An 18,741-nucleotide genomic window follows, 5' to 3' on the forward strand; every position below is an offset into this window, starting at 1 on the left:
CTGATCCTCCTGCTTGGTGATGAAACACTATTATGAAATGTACTTGCTCTTCCTGGAAAACAGTTGTCTCATTGACATAGCCAGCACTAGACTCTTCCTCCCACCTTTGTTATTAGTGGTCAGTATCACACTTAGGGCCTTTATATAATGGTCTTATACATTTTTATTAAAACTTTTAGCTTAACTTCTTCTCTTTAAATAACAATTTCAGTACGATACATACCTTGCTATACTCAATAATTTCATGGGAATTATTTGTTTATTAAATTTGGGTATGATAAATACCAAATATGTTTCCTTGGGTGTCCTCTGGGTTTTGCCTATGTCTTATTTGTTGATTTTTTTCATTTCAGGGAATTCCAGGACTCGCTGGTAATATTGGCTCACCTGGCTACCCTGGCAGGCAGGTGCAGTGACTATATTTATACTTCTCCTTCACGTCCCTCTTCACACCTGCATGGCATATTCTGATTTCAAGAGTTGTTGTTCAAATGATGGATATGTTAGTTCTCCTTCATGGCAAATTACTTAGACAAACAATCAAAATCAAAGTTGTAAAAATTCTTCAAATATTCTACTGTATTCTGGTTTGTTGGATGTGGAAGTCTGGATTTTAAATATATTTGACATATTTTGGGGTAGAATTTTTAAGTTATGATGCCTGAGAGGTAAATATGATCTTAACCGAGTGCCACACTAACCTCACTGAAATGAAAGTATCTCCACAATAAGTGTTATTTTAATAACATGCTTGTAAAGACTTCACACACCCCTATGAAACACTCATCTGACATGAATTCAGTTCATTGTACAGTTTTGAAAATCTTTTTCAAACATTTTGTATCTATTTCCCTCTAACTTCCTTCCTAATTTCACATAAATTAATAACAGAGTTTTTCTTTTTAGACTTTTCATGACTTGTTTCTAAAAATAATTAGTTAAATGCTGAACTGTAGATTCATAGCAAATAGCAAACAAAATTTCTTAACAAAATTGTATTTTAAGCACTTAGAACTGTCCCAAGGTATGGTATGTATAATGTACTAGAACCATTTAGTGAGGGTATATGTTATCAGAAAGAATAAAGTATGAAAACATACATGATTTGAAGTTTAAAACATAATCATCTCTTAAAAACATACTGAAGTAGGTCTTAAAGTAAGCTGGTGTCTTAACATAAGACAGATAACTTCCAACTGAAAAATAATTTAGAGCAAAGTAGTTTGTTGTTCCTGACAACACCTGCCAATGTTCTTTGTTTAGATGACATAAACATATATATTCATTATACGTAATGCCTTTTGGGTTCTGAAATTCCAAAAATCTTTGAGCATTTGTAATCTTCTTTAGGTAAACTGAGCTCTGAGTTTTATAGTCTTAGAAATGATACCTTTTTGTAGTTTTATTAGTCTATTTGTTAACTCCTCGGCATACTGTGCCATCCTGACAGCGTCTCTTGTTCACACCAGGGTTTAGCTGGACCAGAGGGTAACCCAGGCCCCAAAGGTGTCCGAGTAAGTAACCATTTTTCATCAGTTTGTTAAGTATGCCTGCAAGTAGAAGAAAAAGATACAAAGTATTTGCCATCTCCACACTCTTAGGCATTTTGAATTTTATGCAAATTCAGTTAGAAAGGAATGCATTTGCCATTTTCTGTTTGGTGCACAGGAGCCATCTGTCCCAGGTTCCTTCAAGGCTGTGTTCACATCATTACTATGCCCTTCCCAATCTTAACTTGCTGTTGGTGATGTTAGGATGTGCTGTGCTCGCAGAGTGTAGCATCATTTACATATGAACACACCAAAGCCTTAGAGGAAGCCTTGCAGTGAAGAGGTGCAGTTTAAGGTGGAGATTGATTCGATGGTGCAGGAATCATCATCATTGTCATGAGTAAGGAAACACCTGTGAAGAAGAAAGTCAGCTTCACATCAGGGGCATCTCTTTATGCTTCTAATCCCTTAAAGGAAAATATGAGCTATCTTTAGTAAGTGAACAAATGTGAGCCATCCTTAGTAAGTGAGCAAGGGAAAATACCTTGATAGATGGAGTGTGCTGTGAATTACAATCCCATAGCTGTCTTTGCTGGGTTTGGTGTGTACATCTGCAACCTCTGTCTGCTTACCAAGATTTATGTGCTGCACATCTCCCCTCCCCTCACTGAAATGCATGCTTGCCTGTGCTTCTTACAGTCTACCCTATTATATAACTGGTCTATGTGTTTTCCTGCCCCAGAACGTCAGTGAAAGAAAGGCTTTGGCTGTGTCAATGTGAAGTTGCTGCCATGCCTTGGGTTGCACTCGCTACTCTTTTGTATCAATGAAAAAATATTGACGTGTAATGCTTTGACAGAAAACAGTAACACGAGAAGCTGTCGATATTTTTACATCTTTAAATTTAATATTAAGATAAATAACATTTTCAACACTTCTACTTAGAATTTTGTGGAGCAAGCAGTGAAATGAGACAATGTAAAGATTGTTTTCTTTCTTGAAGGGTTTCATTGGCTCTCCTGGAGAGGCGGGACAGCTGGGGCCTGAAGGAGAAAGGGTGAGGTTATTTTCTTCGAATATAACATCTAAGGTGTTCTGTTGATTTCATGGAATCACACACTCACATATCAGGAAGGAATTCTTACTGAATGAGCAATTACGCCTGGTCTAAGATAAATCACCTGTAGAAATAACATTAGGTTTCTATACATTCTAATAAAGTTTTTGTAGGAAACATTATACGACCATTTATGGTTAGAACTTTTAAATTTAATTTTTTAAATGCATGTTAAAATACAAAGATAGGGCTATGTGTAACTATGCCTAGTCCTGATGGATTTCTTCCTCTCTGGAGATCATAAATGACCATAAGTCAAGGTGATCGTATTGTGAAGGATGCTTTATATATCAATTAATAGATACTCTAACTCAAAATGGATTTACCAAATTGCCATACACACACGCATTACTATAAAAACACTTCATATAGATTGACTCCTATAATGTCCACCAAGAGCTGTTGTTATTCTCATTATTGAATGAGGGAGTGGGGCATATACAGAGAGGGCAGCTGACCCTTGACATGTGCAGGACGCGAGAGTGCTTAGAACATGGCCACCAGTGTTCTGGGTACCCAGTCCGACAGATGACTATTATAATTTACTGCTTCTTCCATGACCAGAGAGTTGAAGAAAGGCTGGTGACATCTTTATAAAAGATAATCTGAAGCAGTAAGGGAACTCTTCTCTCTAGCTTGCTTTACTGTAATGGATTCACATAAAATTGGAATCTGGTAGTGCAAGGATTTGATTAACTCTCTTTATCTCCAAACAGAGAAAGAGAAGATACATGAAGACAGACATCTTGTCTTAGCTGTAGCCAATAAGATGTTCCTATTTGCCTGATTTCCCATTATTGGTGGCATGTGTACTCTTCACAAAGAGCTATTATTGCCAGGGAAGGCAAGGACCCCATTTGAAAGCCTGAATGATATCAGGAGTCTTCTCTGGAGAAAGAATTAAATATATTTTTAAAGAATATATTGAAGTTAAATGAATATATGGAAACTTTTCTGGACATGATGCTCATTTATATTTCACTAATTGATATTTGAGAAAAAGAGCTGCAATAACCAATGCATTCATTCAGCAAATGCTTGCTTTTGTCTTTTCTGTATTCTAGGGCACTCCTGGGGTCCGTGGGAAGAAGGGACCGAAGGGGAGACAGGTAACTTGCTTCTTTGTCCTTGAGGACCAGTGGGATCCAGTCTTGTTTGCTTCTCCCTTCTTAAAATGTTCCTGAGTGTCTCTGCCTTTGTGTTTCTTGTGTCGCTTTAACATTGTATCAGATAATACTTGAAACAGTAAAGAAAAAGTAGCCATAAAATTAACTCTAAATGCAGTACCGCTTAGCCTCTTTTTGGTATAGCTGCAAAATAAATTGTTGTCTCTGTGGCCAGGAAGTAAAAATGCCAGAACATACAGGAACAACTAAACACATAAATGGAAACACAGCTTAACCTTGTCCTTGATGATTAGACATCTGAAGTTCCACACAGATGTCCCACCTTTTGACATCATGAATCAATGTTGTCACATATCAAATTTACACTGGAGAACCACAGACAAATATAATGAACTTTGTGTGCTGTATTATTTATTACGTTCTATTTTACATGAATAGGTATTGCACTTTTTGCATGGTAGCCCTATTTGCACACTCCAACAGAACCCAGTCTCTACTTGTCATATGTCAAACTTTTAAGCAAAATATGAAGCACTGGGTCTGTTCAAGTGGACAATAGGCCAGGCTCATTAGCTTTAGCCTTTTCTGCTCCAGTCTACAGCTCTCAGTTTTCCCATCTTGTTCCTATCAAAGTTACCAAACAACAAAATCATTTATAATAATATATAACTTCTTATGCTTAAAAAAGCACATTGTCCATTAATAATTACCTTAAGAGTTCAGAACCAGAAAAACCAGTAGACAGTGCTTGGGACTGGTGAGCAAATCAAGCATTTCTGAAAGCGCTGTCATCTATGACTTGGATAATCACTATTTTTGACTAACATACTTGGTCTTGTATGGATACTGACTTGACCTTGGCATCAACTACACACAGGAAGGTTCTAGTTTCCTGCTCCATGGTGGGACAATTTATCCAGGGAGATTTACAGGAAACTTTGGGTTGCTTATTCACAACCATCTGTAATTCCATGCCCAGTAGATCCAACACCCACTTCTGGCCTCTGAGGGCATAGTATGCATGTGATACACAGTTATACATGCAAACAAAAGTCTCATACACACTAAATACAAATAAATAGTCTGAAATGCAGTTTAAGAAAGTATAAAAAATGTGAAGTGCAAAGCTTTCTGGTACCTTTGATTCTACTGCCCTTCACTTCATAAAACTGGCAAAGGTTTGTTGCTTCAAAATATATGCATTTGTGCAAGATGCTGAGAACTGTGTTTGAAAAACACACAAATCCAGTTTTTACTAACTATTGTTTATAGTAAGAAATTACTTGATATTATAACACGTCATGTTTGTTACATATATTCTTTCTTATTTTTTTGCCACAAAGTGGCTTGGTGATACATATAAGGCCAAGCAGTTAGAGTGAGGGACAGTTTAAGGTGCAGTTGGCCAAAGTACTGGGGGCCTCAGGAGGAGTTCTTATGCCATCCCTCTTCTTAGCTATGTAAGTAAGTATCATTTCTGAGCTAACACTTATGAGAATGTTGGACAAATCACATGTTCATGCTTCTGACAAATGATCACTTACTTCTGAGTAAACACAAACCATGAAATCAGCTACAGGGAACCAACTCAATGATGTCTGGTCCTTTAGTTGTTGTTTAGTGAAAGCATAGACTAACAGTGAGATGAGCCTTTTCTGGACAGTCTAAATATACAAGTACTATTGAAATGGACAGACTTACAAATGATTTACTGTTTTGCTTATTCAAGAAATAATTACTTTACAACGGAGGTAATTCTCATTTACCCTCATACTGTGGTTTTTTTTTTTTTAATTTAACATTTCTGTTACAAGTTACTTCTATTCAAATCTTACTTCCTTCAAAACTTGCCCCCTTGCAAGTGAAATAGTATCTGCATGCATGCAGTGTTTACAAAATTAGCTGGTATTTGTAACACAGTATATCTTCAGATTCTTTTATCATGACTATTACTTAGAAGCTAGACAGTTGTTTTTGTTAGGAATTTGCGATACTTCAGGGTCAAAGACTATTAAAATAGTTATTTTAGCAAATAAACTCTTTGGACTTGGGTTGTTGGTGCTGAAATTTGCTCTCTCCCCTTTCATTAGGAGATGCAGGAGTGTAGGGATAAGGTTTTTGTTAAGCAGCACTTAGGTAAAGACCCTGTTTGACCCCAGCTGCTGTTAGCCCTTCCAGATGTTAACTCGGGCACTGGGGCCTTCGGCTTTTATAGTTCTCATCTTTCTCTCCTGTTTGCATGTCATAATCCAATCAAAACTTGAATGCTAAAGGGCTGAATACCAGGGATTGACCCCTGGAATGCAAATCCCTATTAACAAAACTACCATTGAAGACTGACAGGCCCAACAGATGAACCCTGGGCATGCTTTAGGATCTGTGATCTGAACTCAAGTAACATTCATTCTCCAGAGATCTCAGATGGAGAAAAAACATCGAACAAGGTAGCAAGCAATGTTTGTGAGTGAGACTTTCTAAAAATCACCACAGTGGTCTTCTGTGACATACTCTTCACTGTATATACGTGAGATATTATCTTGGAGCAGATATGCCATGAATCGTATTCTTTAATTGGTTCAAAACAGCCATTGATATGAAGAGTAGCAGCTCTTGGAAAAATAGTGAAGGCAAACAGGATTTGTATATATTTGAGACCTGCAGATTTCATGCATTATACATAACTTCACATACTTTTCGATGTGGTTTCCAAACTTCATTTTGTAGGACAGTAGTCAGAAGTTAATTCTAATGTTGTTTTCAGAAGTATTTAAAGGGCAACCAGCTTGATGTATCTCTAGAATGTTTATTGTACTAAGTTGTATTCTTTCACATCTAAAAAATATATACCACAGCTGACTTTCCATGACTGAAGACAGACATGAAATAGGAGATGGCATTTATTCTCAATAACACCCAGACAATAATTATAAAAATGTCAGTGTTTTAGGCAGAGAGATGGTTCATTTAGTAAAGTAAACCTTGTAAGCCTGAAGATCTGAGTTCAGATCCCCAGAGTCCATGAAAAATCGAGTACAGAAGTACGTGTCTGCGATTTCAGTGCTGGTGAAGTGGTGGAGACACACAGATCCCTGCAAGCTTGGGGGCCCACTAGTCTGGCCTCTGTGGTTCAGTTCCAAGCCAATGAGAGATCCTGTCTCTAACAGAATGTGAGGACCAAGGTTGTCCTCTGTCCTCCATGTGTGTTCTATGGAGGCACACACTTGCACAGACACACACATGTAGACATTCATATTCTTTATGATTTCTCAGCCTTGATAAGACTAGATTACAAGTAATGAAATCATATTACATTTAAAGTTTGAAAGTAACACTGTCCTAGGTCATAGTCCTGGGAAAACAAAACCGAAAGCCTTAAGGGAGGTTTACTTTTCTAACTATAGAAGAGGATGCCCCAGCCCTGTCTTTTTCTCATAGAACTTTCTGATGGAGGAGTCCATTTAAAGTAAGCTATGTTTTGGCTTCTAACCCCAGTGTTAAGAGTTGAGTATAAGCTCTCTGCTCAGCATCTGTTATTAGTGTCTATGTTTAGCCCGTGGCAACTTTAAACACACATAGAGCACACTATCATCTCAGAAGCACACGCCTTCTGGAGAAGGCAGAGACAGTATTTTCTTTGCTTCCGGAAAAAAAAAAAAGTGCAGTTCATTGGGTCATAAAGGAAATGCTGGAATATTTTGGTAGATAGCTATTAATTTTCCAATGATTTCTTCCTTCTTCAGGGAAATGGTACCTATTTTCTGTTTTCTATTTATGGAACTATCCATTGCAACTATATTTGGCTAACTACTATATAAAGGACAAGTACAAAGTTCCAGATTCCAGGACTTTGAGTTTGCCTCACCCATGAGGTTGGGAATGAGACACCCACTGCTTGTTTGGAAAACCCCAGACAAGCTTGATTTCACAGGGACGTGTCATCCACAGCTGGGGGATTATGTTCAGGGCTGATGACAGATGGCCAATGTAGAGAGCCTTGTATGTCATCAAAGTAAGAAACACACAGTGGTGTGTGGTGGTGAGGTCTAGTGTTTGGGGGGAACAGCACATGTAGTAAATAGGTGCTGTGTTCCAAATACTTTCTGAAATGAGGGAAAGGAATTGTCAGAGTAGGAGCTCGTGGTGATGACCATTCTTCAATAACAAGGCAGAAAAGACTCTGAAAACTGGAGGCATGGTCTAATAACACCTACCTAGAGTGACTCGACGTCCTACTGAAGCCTGTCATCGGCTCAGTTGAGACAGAGTCCAAGCGTCACCTCGGACTTGTGGATCAAACTGTCCTAGCTGTGAGGACAGAGAGGCTATCACAGAGCCTGATGCAAGCCAGCCGTGACTGTGTCCTTCCTGAAGAATTTCTAAATGCTAGAAATAGGGGTGTGTGTGTGTGTGTGTGTGTGTGTGTGTGTGTGTTGCACAGAAGTAAAATCTAGGCTGTACTTCATCTTTCTAACTCTAGAGAAATGATTCTGGTGATTCATTTCTTAGAATGATATCTCTCTCCATATACTGGTATGTCAACTTAGTGAATCTTATCTATAAAATTTATTATTACTATATTTTTATCATCAGTGCATTAGCGATAATTTTTATTTAGTCTACTTTAGGCTGAATATGTTTTTAAACCTTATACTAGAATGAAAAAAGTACATTACATATTAGTATTTATATCGCTTTTATTTTTTAAATTCTGTAAACGTGTAGTCACAATTTGATGATTATTTTATTATTCTATATGGATTATTTTTATGATTTCTTTGTAGAAATAGAAAAACAATCTTTTTTTCATTGCTTACACAAATCTGAATACACTACAAGGATCTGTGAATGATCTCAAATATTAACACCATCTGTATATTCAAGGAGAAGTGAGTGACATTTTATGTTTGAAAACTTCCATGTTTGGTAATAGCATCATTGTTAGACTTGGGAAGTAGGTAAACTTATTCTTTGAGCTTTAGAAGGTTCTGCAGGTCATAAATGCAATGAATGTGCAGTAAAAGCAGCTAGGTGACACGTCACTCGATGCCTAGCCACCATAGCAGGCTCTGTAATTTCAGACACCACAGTTGTTACAGTGTATTAGTTGTTCAATGCTACATGAAAATAACTCCAAGTAGGTCTGGTCCTAAGCAACAATAAGCATATATTATTATGGTTTCTTTGAGTTGGAAACTTGATAGTGGCTTATTCGAGCAGTCTAATTCATGAGCCTAAAGTTAAGGTTTGGCCAGGTGTTATAGTCATCTGAAGGCTTGACTGGGCTGACAGGATTAACTTTTAGGTAGTTTGCATACTGACTGGCTGGGTAGATGCTAGTTGGTAGTGGAAGATCTGACTTCCATAGTACTATGTGAGGGTCTTCAGAACAGCAATTCCTCTTCTCCAAAGATGAGAGACAATGCGTCCAAAGTACAGAGGCCGCAGCATCTTTTAGCTCCATGAATCATGCACCAGCCACGTCTGTTTTCTGTGGATAGTAAACATCAGTCATGGTTTAACATGGAAGGAGTCTATACAAGAACAGGAGTTGTAAGTACCCAAGCACATTGAGATCTTAACACTGAGGCTACCTGTCACAGTTTGGTATTGTGTAGTCCCCAGAGACATTCTGTGCATGCCTTCTATGAAAGCCTGTAGGTGACACTAATGTTGGAAACAGAAATGACATAAAATTAGAATGAGGATTTGGTCGTGCAGTAGAAACACTAGAGAAGAGAAATACTGTGGCTGTGTGTGGCTGTGGCTGTGTGTGTGTGTGTGTGTGTGTGTGTGTGTGTGTGTGTGTAACTGAATGTAGTGGACCTTTGCACATTGTAATTGTGGTTCTTAATAATCCAAAGCTCCTGTTGACCAGTTCCCATATGTACCCTTATTTATGACCCCAGGGGTCATAAAATTAATATGATGTTAGCAATAGATGTACTTGCAGAATCACAAATACTTAGCATCAAACATCACCTGATGGTTTCAGTCTAGATTTGCATATGCATTAGATGCAAATTTTCTCCAAAATGATAAACACTCTTTTCATTAGAAAATGAAAACTGAAATGCTGGAATGATAAAGTTTTAAGAATACAAATATTTCATTAGATTAAGGGAAAACTTTTAAGGTAAACAGAAAACTTTAACCTGTTTGATGTTGATGTTCATTGACTTGAGCTTACAATAAGACAGCAGTCGTTTTCTTCAAACCAATGGCAGGCTTAAGAAACTAGCAATGGTGGGTAGATTCCCTGACCGTTACCATCACAAAATATGTGAGCGAGGCTTTGTTATTCTCGACTTAAGGATTAAACTGGTAGTTTTATCAGTTTCCTGTTTCTGGTTTCCTGTTTCTGCTGCTACATAACGAATCCTACAAGTACGGCAGATTGAGTTTTGTGGCAAGGATCCAGGTTCTGCTTAACAGAGCCTGGTGCTCACACATCAAGTAATGTTAAGGACTCCATGGGGCTTCATTACTGAGGTCTGAGTGGTGCAGTTTATATCCAAACTCATTAGGGTTCTGGGAAGAAGTTACTCTCTGATCAAGACTTGAGGGTGCTGGGTTCCTACCTGCTTTGAGTCAGCTACCATCGGGCCCCATAGCCTAGCAGCTTCTAGACATCAGCCACAGCTCTGTGCTGTGTGAGATTCTCCACAGCAGCTAAAACCATCAAACTGGCCAGAAATATCTCTATTGATTTTCATGGTTCTAAGAATTTTACACAGATTTTGTAGTGTGATTTTTGGCAGCCGTATCCATCACTTGTCACCATATACTATTTGTTCAGTGAAGCAAGTCATGGTTAAAGTGATATGTAGAGTTTCATGAAAACACAAAAAGACATCTCCACTTAGCAACAATTATTTTTAACTTGATGATGTATTGATGAACATGTATATAGAATAAGAAGTAATAAATCCATTCTTTCTATCTAGAATAGGGAATGTTTACATTCAAATAACAAACATGAAAATCAGAAACTAGATACCAATCATTTCAACTAAACTGCTTAAGGGGTAAAGATGCAGTGACAAGCATTTACATATGTTGGACAGTGACCAGAAGTAAACAGGAGGTTGGAAGGGAAAGGGTGTGTGTGCGTGTGCGTGTGCGTGTGTGTGTGTTCCCGCTGCTTGAAAGACGTCTGGGAATTGTAACTGCTGTGGAGCTGAGCACAGTCCTTTCCCCATTTTCCCCTCTTGTTTTCTCTTCTGTAGGAAGAAATCACAAACTGTGTGGGGCTACTTCAGAGAGCGGCTTCTCTCCCTGAACTGTGGTGGAACTGTGGTGTTGAGGGCCAGAGGTGGGCAGTGGAGATAGGGTGTTAAGTCAGAGTTGGCACATCCTGAGTGGATATCCAAGAATGTTTGTCAGTATCCCAGCTTTGTTCCTGACTCATCACCACAGGGGTTCATGTGTGTGTGGCGGTGGTGTGTGTTTCTATGGAAACCAGAGGTCAACATCAAGTGTCTTTTGCAATGGCTTCCAACCTTAGTTTGTGAGGCTGGGTCTCTCTGCACCCAAGCACCCAGTTAGCAAGACTATCTAGATAATGATGGCCAGGGAGATCCACTTCTCTTTCTCCCCAGTGCTGGCAATATAAGCATGTGTCACCAAGCTCAAGTATTTATCTGAGTGCTGGGAACTGGAACCATGATCCTTTTGCTTTGCCACAAACACATCATTGGCTGGGCCATGTCTGAAGCCCTACTTCTCTGTTTCAGGGACAACTTATTGAACTATAACTCACACAACACAAAGTTAACTCCTTCAAATTGTGCAGTGATGGGCTTTAGTGATCCATCATGGTTTTTAGTTTTAGAACATTTCCTCCATCACCACTAAGGCATCCCAGTTCTCTGTGGCCCCTCCTGTTACATCCACATCACTATTTGTATCTCTGTGCGTTTGCCTCTTCTGGATATTTCACATTAAGCGAGCCATCTACTGTGTCCCACACTACTAATTGTGTCCTTAGGAAAAAAATCAATCAATCATCTCTAATTTATCAAATTTATAGCAATATTTTTCCTCTTCTGTTTTCATTATCTGACTATCACAAATACTTTCAGATATATATGTTAGCTCATTGTACTTGTACTAGGTAGCTTTTTTTGGTCAACTTGGCACAAGCTGGGGTCATCAGAGAGGAGAGAGCCTCAACTGAGAACATGTATCCATAAGATCTGGCTATAAGGCATTTTCTTGATTAAAGATCAGTGAGGGAAGCCCAGCTTGTTGTATGTGGTACTGTCCCTGGGCTGCTAGTCCTGGGTTCTACAACAGAGCAGGCTGAGCAAGCCATGAGGAGCAAGCCAGTAAGCAACACCCCTCTGTGGCCTCTGCATCAGCTCCTGCCTCCAGGATCCTGCCCTGCTTAAATTCCTTTCCTCATAGCTTTTGAGGATGGACTGTTCTATGGAGCTGTGAGTGAAATAAACCCTTTCCTTCCCACATTGCTGTTGGTCACAGTGTTTCATCACAGTTATAGTAACCCAAACTGAGACAGAAACACTCAGGTTGAACACAGTGATATGTTGCAGATTTGTAAACTTCTTGACAACAATTTTATTTCACAGGACAGTGAGGGCAGAATCATGGCTTGAATGTCCACTGTTGCTAAAAGGAATAAAGTTACAATGTGTTCAACCACACAGTTGCTGTTGTTATTGTTATCGTCTAATTAAACAATAAGAGAAAGTGTGCTTTTCTGTACAAGCTAACTGTGATTTAGTAGCATCATCTTTTACTGCTGCTAAACTATTGTCAAACATATTTACCTATTACTGGGGAGCCAGTAATTTTTGAGGAAATCTTTTCAATACAATATTTAATGCTGACTTGCCAAAAAAAAGTATGAGTCTAGTTGTGTCTTTTGTTTTAACATGAGATTTCAAATGAATATTTAGAAAACTAAATCGCATAAGCTGTTCTTGTAGTCTTTACAAAATGTGAACCTTGCAGCTGGTGATACAGTTCAGTGGGCAAGGCATTTTCTGTGCAAGCTTTGTGACCTAAGTTCCATTCCTGAAACCCACATAAAGGCAGGAGGAGAGTGCCAATTCCACAAACTGGTCCTCTGTCTACCATACGTGCATCATGGCATGCCCTGCCACTTTCCACATACATTATATAAACACATGCACAGACCCAAATAATGATGCTGCTGATGCTGACAAAAAGATTGTAAACATTAGGAAGATCAATGGTACATCATTATAGAAAAGCCTTCATACACAACACCACCAACTCACTATGTCCCTAGATCCAGAACATACATACTTTTCGTCACAAAATTCTTCATTATAAAACACAGTGAAAATAAATTTTGATATGTTCCGGCTTTGATGGAGGTCTTTTTTCTCTTCCTCTGCAGGGTTTTCCAGGTGACTTTGGAGACCGAGGCCCTGCTGGTCTGGATGGCAGTCCTGTGAGTACTCAGGGATGGTCTGTCACTGTCCCCCATGGCAACTGCACGTGGCATCCTATGAGCACATTTACACACAGTACATCTGGACGGTTCCCACCCCTCTGCGTGCACTCCAGTTTGTTGATTTTCAGTATGAGAGATAACCCAACGTTGTTTGGATAAACCTCCATCGTGACAGATGGTCACTAACATTGATTACTTTAACCATCTTTAAGTGATTGGGTAAACATGACCACAGCACCGACCTACATCTGCACAGGTCCTCACAGTGCCTCTTGGTTGCATTATATCAGAAGAGTGGAGTGGAGGGCTGGGTCAGCACTGCATGAAACTTGTTCCACTTTATTTTCTTCTGAAAAGCCTGACACCTTCTCTCCAGTCTATGCCATACACATGTTACTTTTATAAGCTTTTTAAGTGATTATATCCAATGCAAATATTAGTATAGATTGTGATTAGTCCCTATATTTCTTTATATGTGAGTCAGTACCACAAAGAGTGTAAACCTATTTTCTTTTTAAAATTCTGTTTCCAAATTAGCATTAGTTAGATAACTTGGTAGGCTTAGCTGAGGTTTTGCTTGTGTCTAAGTCATGGGGTTTAAGAGAAAAGTAGAACAGAATCATCTTATTAAATGTTTTGAGTAGAATATTTACCAACTTTTTCTTACTCATGAATTTTTGGAGGGGCAGGGGGCTTCTAACTTCAAGTGTAATGAAGTAAGCATCATTTAGATTTTAAAATGTCTACATTGTGTACTTATGGACCTCACATGACCCTGTTATTTAACTGCTTGCCAATTTTATATATCTGGAATCTATTAAAACTGGACTCAACATATTTAAAACATGTATTACAAAATATGTTTTTATTTAAATATATAATAGTTCTTATTTAATATAATTTAATCCTTTAAATACAAAAGTAAACTGTATGTTTTTAGATTGATTTATGGTTTTTGTTTAATATTCAACCACATTTGTGTTTCAAAATGTAAATCAAAGAGTTGGGGGCTGGAGAGATGGCTCAGTGGTTAAGAATACGGACTGTTCTTTCAGAGGTCATGAGTTCAAATCTCAGCAACCACAAGGTGGCTTACAACCATCTGTAATGAGACCTGATGCCCTCTTATGGGGTGTCTGAAGACAGCTACAGTGAACTGTATTACATATAATAAATAAATAAAACCTTAAACAAAAGAGTCAGAAGAGGTCATTTCTTTCCCTCATTCCTGTAAATAGGTAACACATAAGATTATGATTTTTTTTAATAATGAAGGCATATATTATTTTCATTCTTCACATAAAAATAAAGGTAGAGACTTTAAAATCTGTACTTCTAAAGATATTATGGGTTGTCCTTTAACTATCTGAAAATGCTTCCCTAATCTCTATTACAGACTGCCTGTCCTTTCAGATAATATACAGACCAGCTAGGTCTGTAATACTGATTACTCAAGCAGTAATCAAGTTACTTATTGCATTTTCATCTTTTATTAAATACTTAGAAGACAAAGAGAATTATGATCTTAACCTAGAGGGTAGTTGTAACATCCCAAAGCAGTTTTAAAAGAATAAAAGTAATTTGTGCTTTCAGTGGAAGATAATTTCGACATATTGCTTCCCTGGAATATATGACATCATTTCAGAAAACCCCTCAGCAGTGTGGAACATGATGAACACGTTTACACATTTCTTTCATAACAGGGTCTCGTAGGTGGCACTGGACCTCCTGGGTTTCCTGGTGTTAGAGTGAGTATCACTGAACAACCACTCTTGTGGAACAGTTTACTGTGCAATTTAAATTATCAGTTGTGCTTTAGAAACTTAGCTAAGTTAGTTTTCATGTCACTGCTGGGTATCAACCCAGCTTAAGCATATTTTTCAAACAGAAATGAAAGTCGGACCAGTAGTATAAATCAAAAAGGTAATTGCTGCCTTTGGGATAAGTTAAAATGGCTCTCTTCTATAGCTTAACGTTTGTGTGCATGGATCCGCTTAGGACTGCCTTGTTAATCGGAGCTAGAGGGACTCCGTGTCTTCAACAGTGTAGCATTGCCTCTTCTTGTGAAAACCATCTTTACTGCCCAGTTGGGGAGCACCAGCGGCCGACATTGTCCTGGCCTGCATTGGCTTCCGGTGCTGTCGGTTACCATCCTTTGCTGTCCTGATTACTCTAGTGACATGTTCATCTGTGAGTACGGCAGGCGTGACTGAACATCCAGAACTCAGTCCTTTCAGTAACGGATTCATATGAACTGGCATGAACTGGCCGGTAGCTTCTTCTTCTAACGTAACGAACATGTGCCTTCGGTCTCTTTTCTTTGACTCGGAAGTTCTCTGCTGCCTATAGCTCTGTGGGTTCCTATGCTCTAGGGCTATAGCACCGACACACTCATCCAAGTTCCCATGAATCTTCAGTCTGTTCCACCATTTCCTAGAGGAGAGGATTGTGGGCAGGGAATGGTGTAGGATCTTCGGCTTACCTTGATGATCTGAAACTCACATAAAGCCACCATGCATTACTTGCCTGCAGTTTTCCAGGATGATAGTTTGCTACACAATTCTAGTATATCAATCCAATAATGGCTTTGTGTTTACTACTCAATTTTTACCTTAAACCTTTCTGTTTTAGTAAGTTCTTTATAGTACTTTTTTCCTAATATCTCCTGATCCCAGAGATGTTTCTTTTAGAGTCACAAGAAAGTAAAATAAGATAATACATATTCAGCTCAAAATGCCAGATTAAGTATTTTGAGATAAATTAAACTAAGACAAATCTTAAAAATGTTATATTGTCTAGGAAAAAATAACACAGAAAAAGACTTTTTTGGTTATAAAATGTCTCTCTGTCATTAGATGGATTATTTCTGAACAGTTCCCAAACACAGAAATTTATTGTAGTTTTGAGCCCACCATAATCTTCAAAGCCATGAGCTTTGAATAAACTAGCCTCAGTAGTCACATGAACGACTGTTTCCTATTGACAAGAGTTTGAAATTGCAAGCAGTGATATATTGCCCTTGAATATTTATTAAACTGGAAAGTATTACCATTTGCTACTCACAGTCCCATATATTTCAGGATTAAACACATTGGGAATAGTTTGTCTCTTTTATAACTCACAAACTTTAAGACTCTTCCAAAAGTATCAGCATCACGTTTTCCATTCTGAAATTTGCCTCATATAAATGTAGAAGTCGGGAAATGTTGAGAACTAAAAACTCTAGAAACTGCTGTATAAAGTAAAAATATATTTTAAAGTTAACTCCTTCAGTGTCCATTCCACGCTTTATCTCCAAACAGTTACCGCACATTTGCTAGGTTGAGTCTGGGGAGGAGGCGGAGAAAGAACGGCTCATGTGTCTGCTCTCAGCTCATGTACAGATTAAGAGGCTAGGAGGACACGTGCTATGGACACTTGGTACGTCACTGTGTCTTCAAAGACTCGGAACATGTCATGAAGGAGAGGATGAACATGGAACATGGTCAGAGAAAAAAGTCCTAGCTGAGTGTAGGATGGGGGCGGAAATAGAGCGAGCTGAGATGGGGAAACACGGAGTGAGGATCTGGAGGTATGGCGGACACCTTAAAGAGAGCGCCTGGGATGGTAACGCGGCGATTTGAATTCAAGCTAACCTGAGTGACATTTTTAGAATCTCGGAAACAGAACTTTTGGTGGTTGTTTCTGCTTTCCCAGACATGGTTTTCCTGTAGGAGAGCCCCGGGAGCTAACCAGCTCCCCATGAAATCGAGATTGACCCCAGACTCACGGGCGTTACTGGCCTCAGCCGGTGCTCCCAGCTCTGAGCGTTTGATCTTTGTTGCTTTTGAGCTGTCATCTCACTGTGTGGCTATGGCCTGACCTTGAGTACTCTTCCCTCACCCATCAGAGTAGCCAGAGGTATCAGCATGTAGAAAACTTTAAGATTCTGACCACTGGGGGACTGTAGAGAGGAGGTTGAACCCTCACCAGGATGGTGAGTAACAGAGAAGCCAGGACAGAGTTCATGAGAGAAAGAAGAAAACCAGAGTTTCCACAATAGAAATCAGACCTGATGTCTGGACCATCAAGAGATTTCCATTCTTGTTTGAGTTCTTTCTTCAAGTAGCACATTATTATTAGTGATCTGAGTTTTCTACAGTGACAAATGGAAGGAGGCTTTATAAGTCCCACCCTTATAGGGAGTGAGAATTTTAGTTCTGTTTTTGAGAAATTAGAGCATTGTATTGAGAACTTTAACAGCAGAGACCACATCTTTTTCACCTTTCTTTTCGAGCATCAGTGTCTGGTTCAGGTAATACCCACCAAGTTGTAAATGGTGAATGAATCTGATAAGCCCAGGAAGTAGAGTCTTGGGTTGCTACTCGTTATACTCATGAGCTCTTGGTAAATTTTCTTGTTCTGCACATTATAAACCATAAACAAAGTCACACCAATGCTGACACATAGCAACATCTCAGTATCAGCTTTGGGTGGGAAAGATAGTTGACAGGTTAAGTGTATATGGTGCTGTTGCAGAGAGGTTCCCAAGTGCCCAGCACCCATGTGAGACAACTCACGTCTTCCTGCAACCCCAGCTACAACCCCAGCTCTAAGGGATCTGACGCCATCTTCTGGCCTCTGAAGGCACCTACACTCGGGTGCATATACTGACACCCACACATACACACACACACACACACACACACACACACACACACACACACACACAGAATAAAAGTTAAGTGTTTTAATTTTTTTGCTAAATAATGAATAAAATAGAAAGCTGAGACAGTTGATTAATATGTTTGACTATTTGTAGGGAGCTTGGCACTAAAATGTTTCTACAAGATGTTACCCATCTGGAAAGATGCTGCAAAGTGAAAGTCATGGACAGGAAGGGTGTGGGAGTTTGATGGAAGCGGGTTTGATTATGTAGACTGGAGCACTCTGGGAAGGATGGGGTACCGAGAGTTTGAGAACTGAGTATTATTTTAAAAAAGAAGAAAAGTTGCTGAAAATATGCAAAATGCTTTCAGTTTGTTTACCTTTCAACTGTACCCTGCCTTCTTTCTGTGCCTAATGATATCATTTTGTCACTTCTCAGGGAAGTGTCGGTCCTGCTGGACCGGTTGGACCTCCAGGAGCTCCTGGCCCAATGGTATGGCTCTCTTTCCTTATTGATATTTCTCTTTAATTTCTCTGCGATGTCACAAAATATCACCTTTTGTATTTTTTAGGGCCTTTCAGGAAATAGAGGACCATCTGGAATCAAAGGTGATAAGGTGATTTCAATATTAACATTTCACAGAGATAATTTCTCATCCTGGTTGCTTCTTTCATTCATGTCAACAGAAATTATTGTTAAATATTTTTGTTTTGTTTATAGGATCTAATTTGTATTATACTGATTTTTCTAAAAAGTGGGAGAAATGAAAAGTTTTTTTTTTCTATAATGAATACTTGTTTTCCTGTGAATCACCATGCTTTAATCTATTCTGTGAAATTGTGCTTCCTAGGGTGAGCAAGGTGTGACAGGGGAACCAGGAGAACCCGGGTATCCTGGAGACAAGGTAATTTTCATTC

At 38.8% G+C, this 18,741-nt stretch overlaps 1 protein-coding gene across 1 annotated transcript in view; it reads left to right on the forward strand.

Moving 5' to 3' along the window:
- Col24a1 (collagen type XXIV alpha 1 chain) overlaps positions 1–18,741 on the forward strand; it is a 249,393-nt gene that overhangs the window by 46,673 nt on the left and 183,979 nt on the right. The window contains exons 9-17 of the mRNA XM_034500238.2: positions 354–407; positions 1,470–1,514; positions 2,494–2,547; positions 3,672–3,716; positions 13,120–13,173; positions 14,880–14,924; positions 18,263–18,316; positions 18,396–18,440; positions 18,675–18,728. Coding sequence (XP_034356129.1) covers positions 354–407; positions 1,470–1,514; positions 2,494–2,547; positions 3,672–3,716; positions 13,120–13,173; positions 14,880–14,924; positions 18,263–18,316; positions 18,396–18,440; positions 18,675–18,728 — 450 coding nt within the window. The remainder of the gene's footprint in view (positions 1–353; positions 408–1,469; positions 1,515–2,493; positions 2,548–3,671; positions 3,717–13,119; positions 13,174–14,879; positions 14,925–18,262; positions 18,317–18,395; positions 18,441–18,674; positions 18,729–18,741) is intronic.

The sequence above is a fragment of the Arvicanthis niloticus genome, chromosome 4, assembly GCF_011762505.2.
Source record: "Arvicanthis niloticus isolate mArvNil1 chromosome 4, mArvNil1.pat.X, whole genome shotgun sequence".
NCBI lineage: Eukaryota > Metazoa > Chordata > Mammalia > Rodentia > Muridae > Arvicanthis > Arvicanthis niloticus.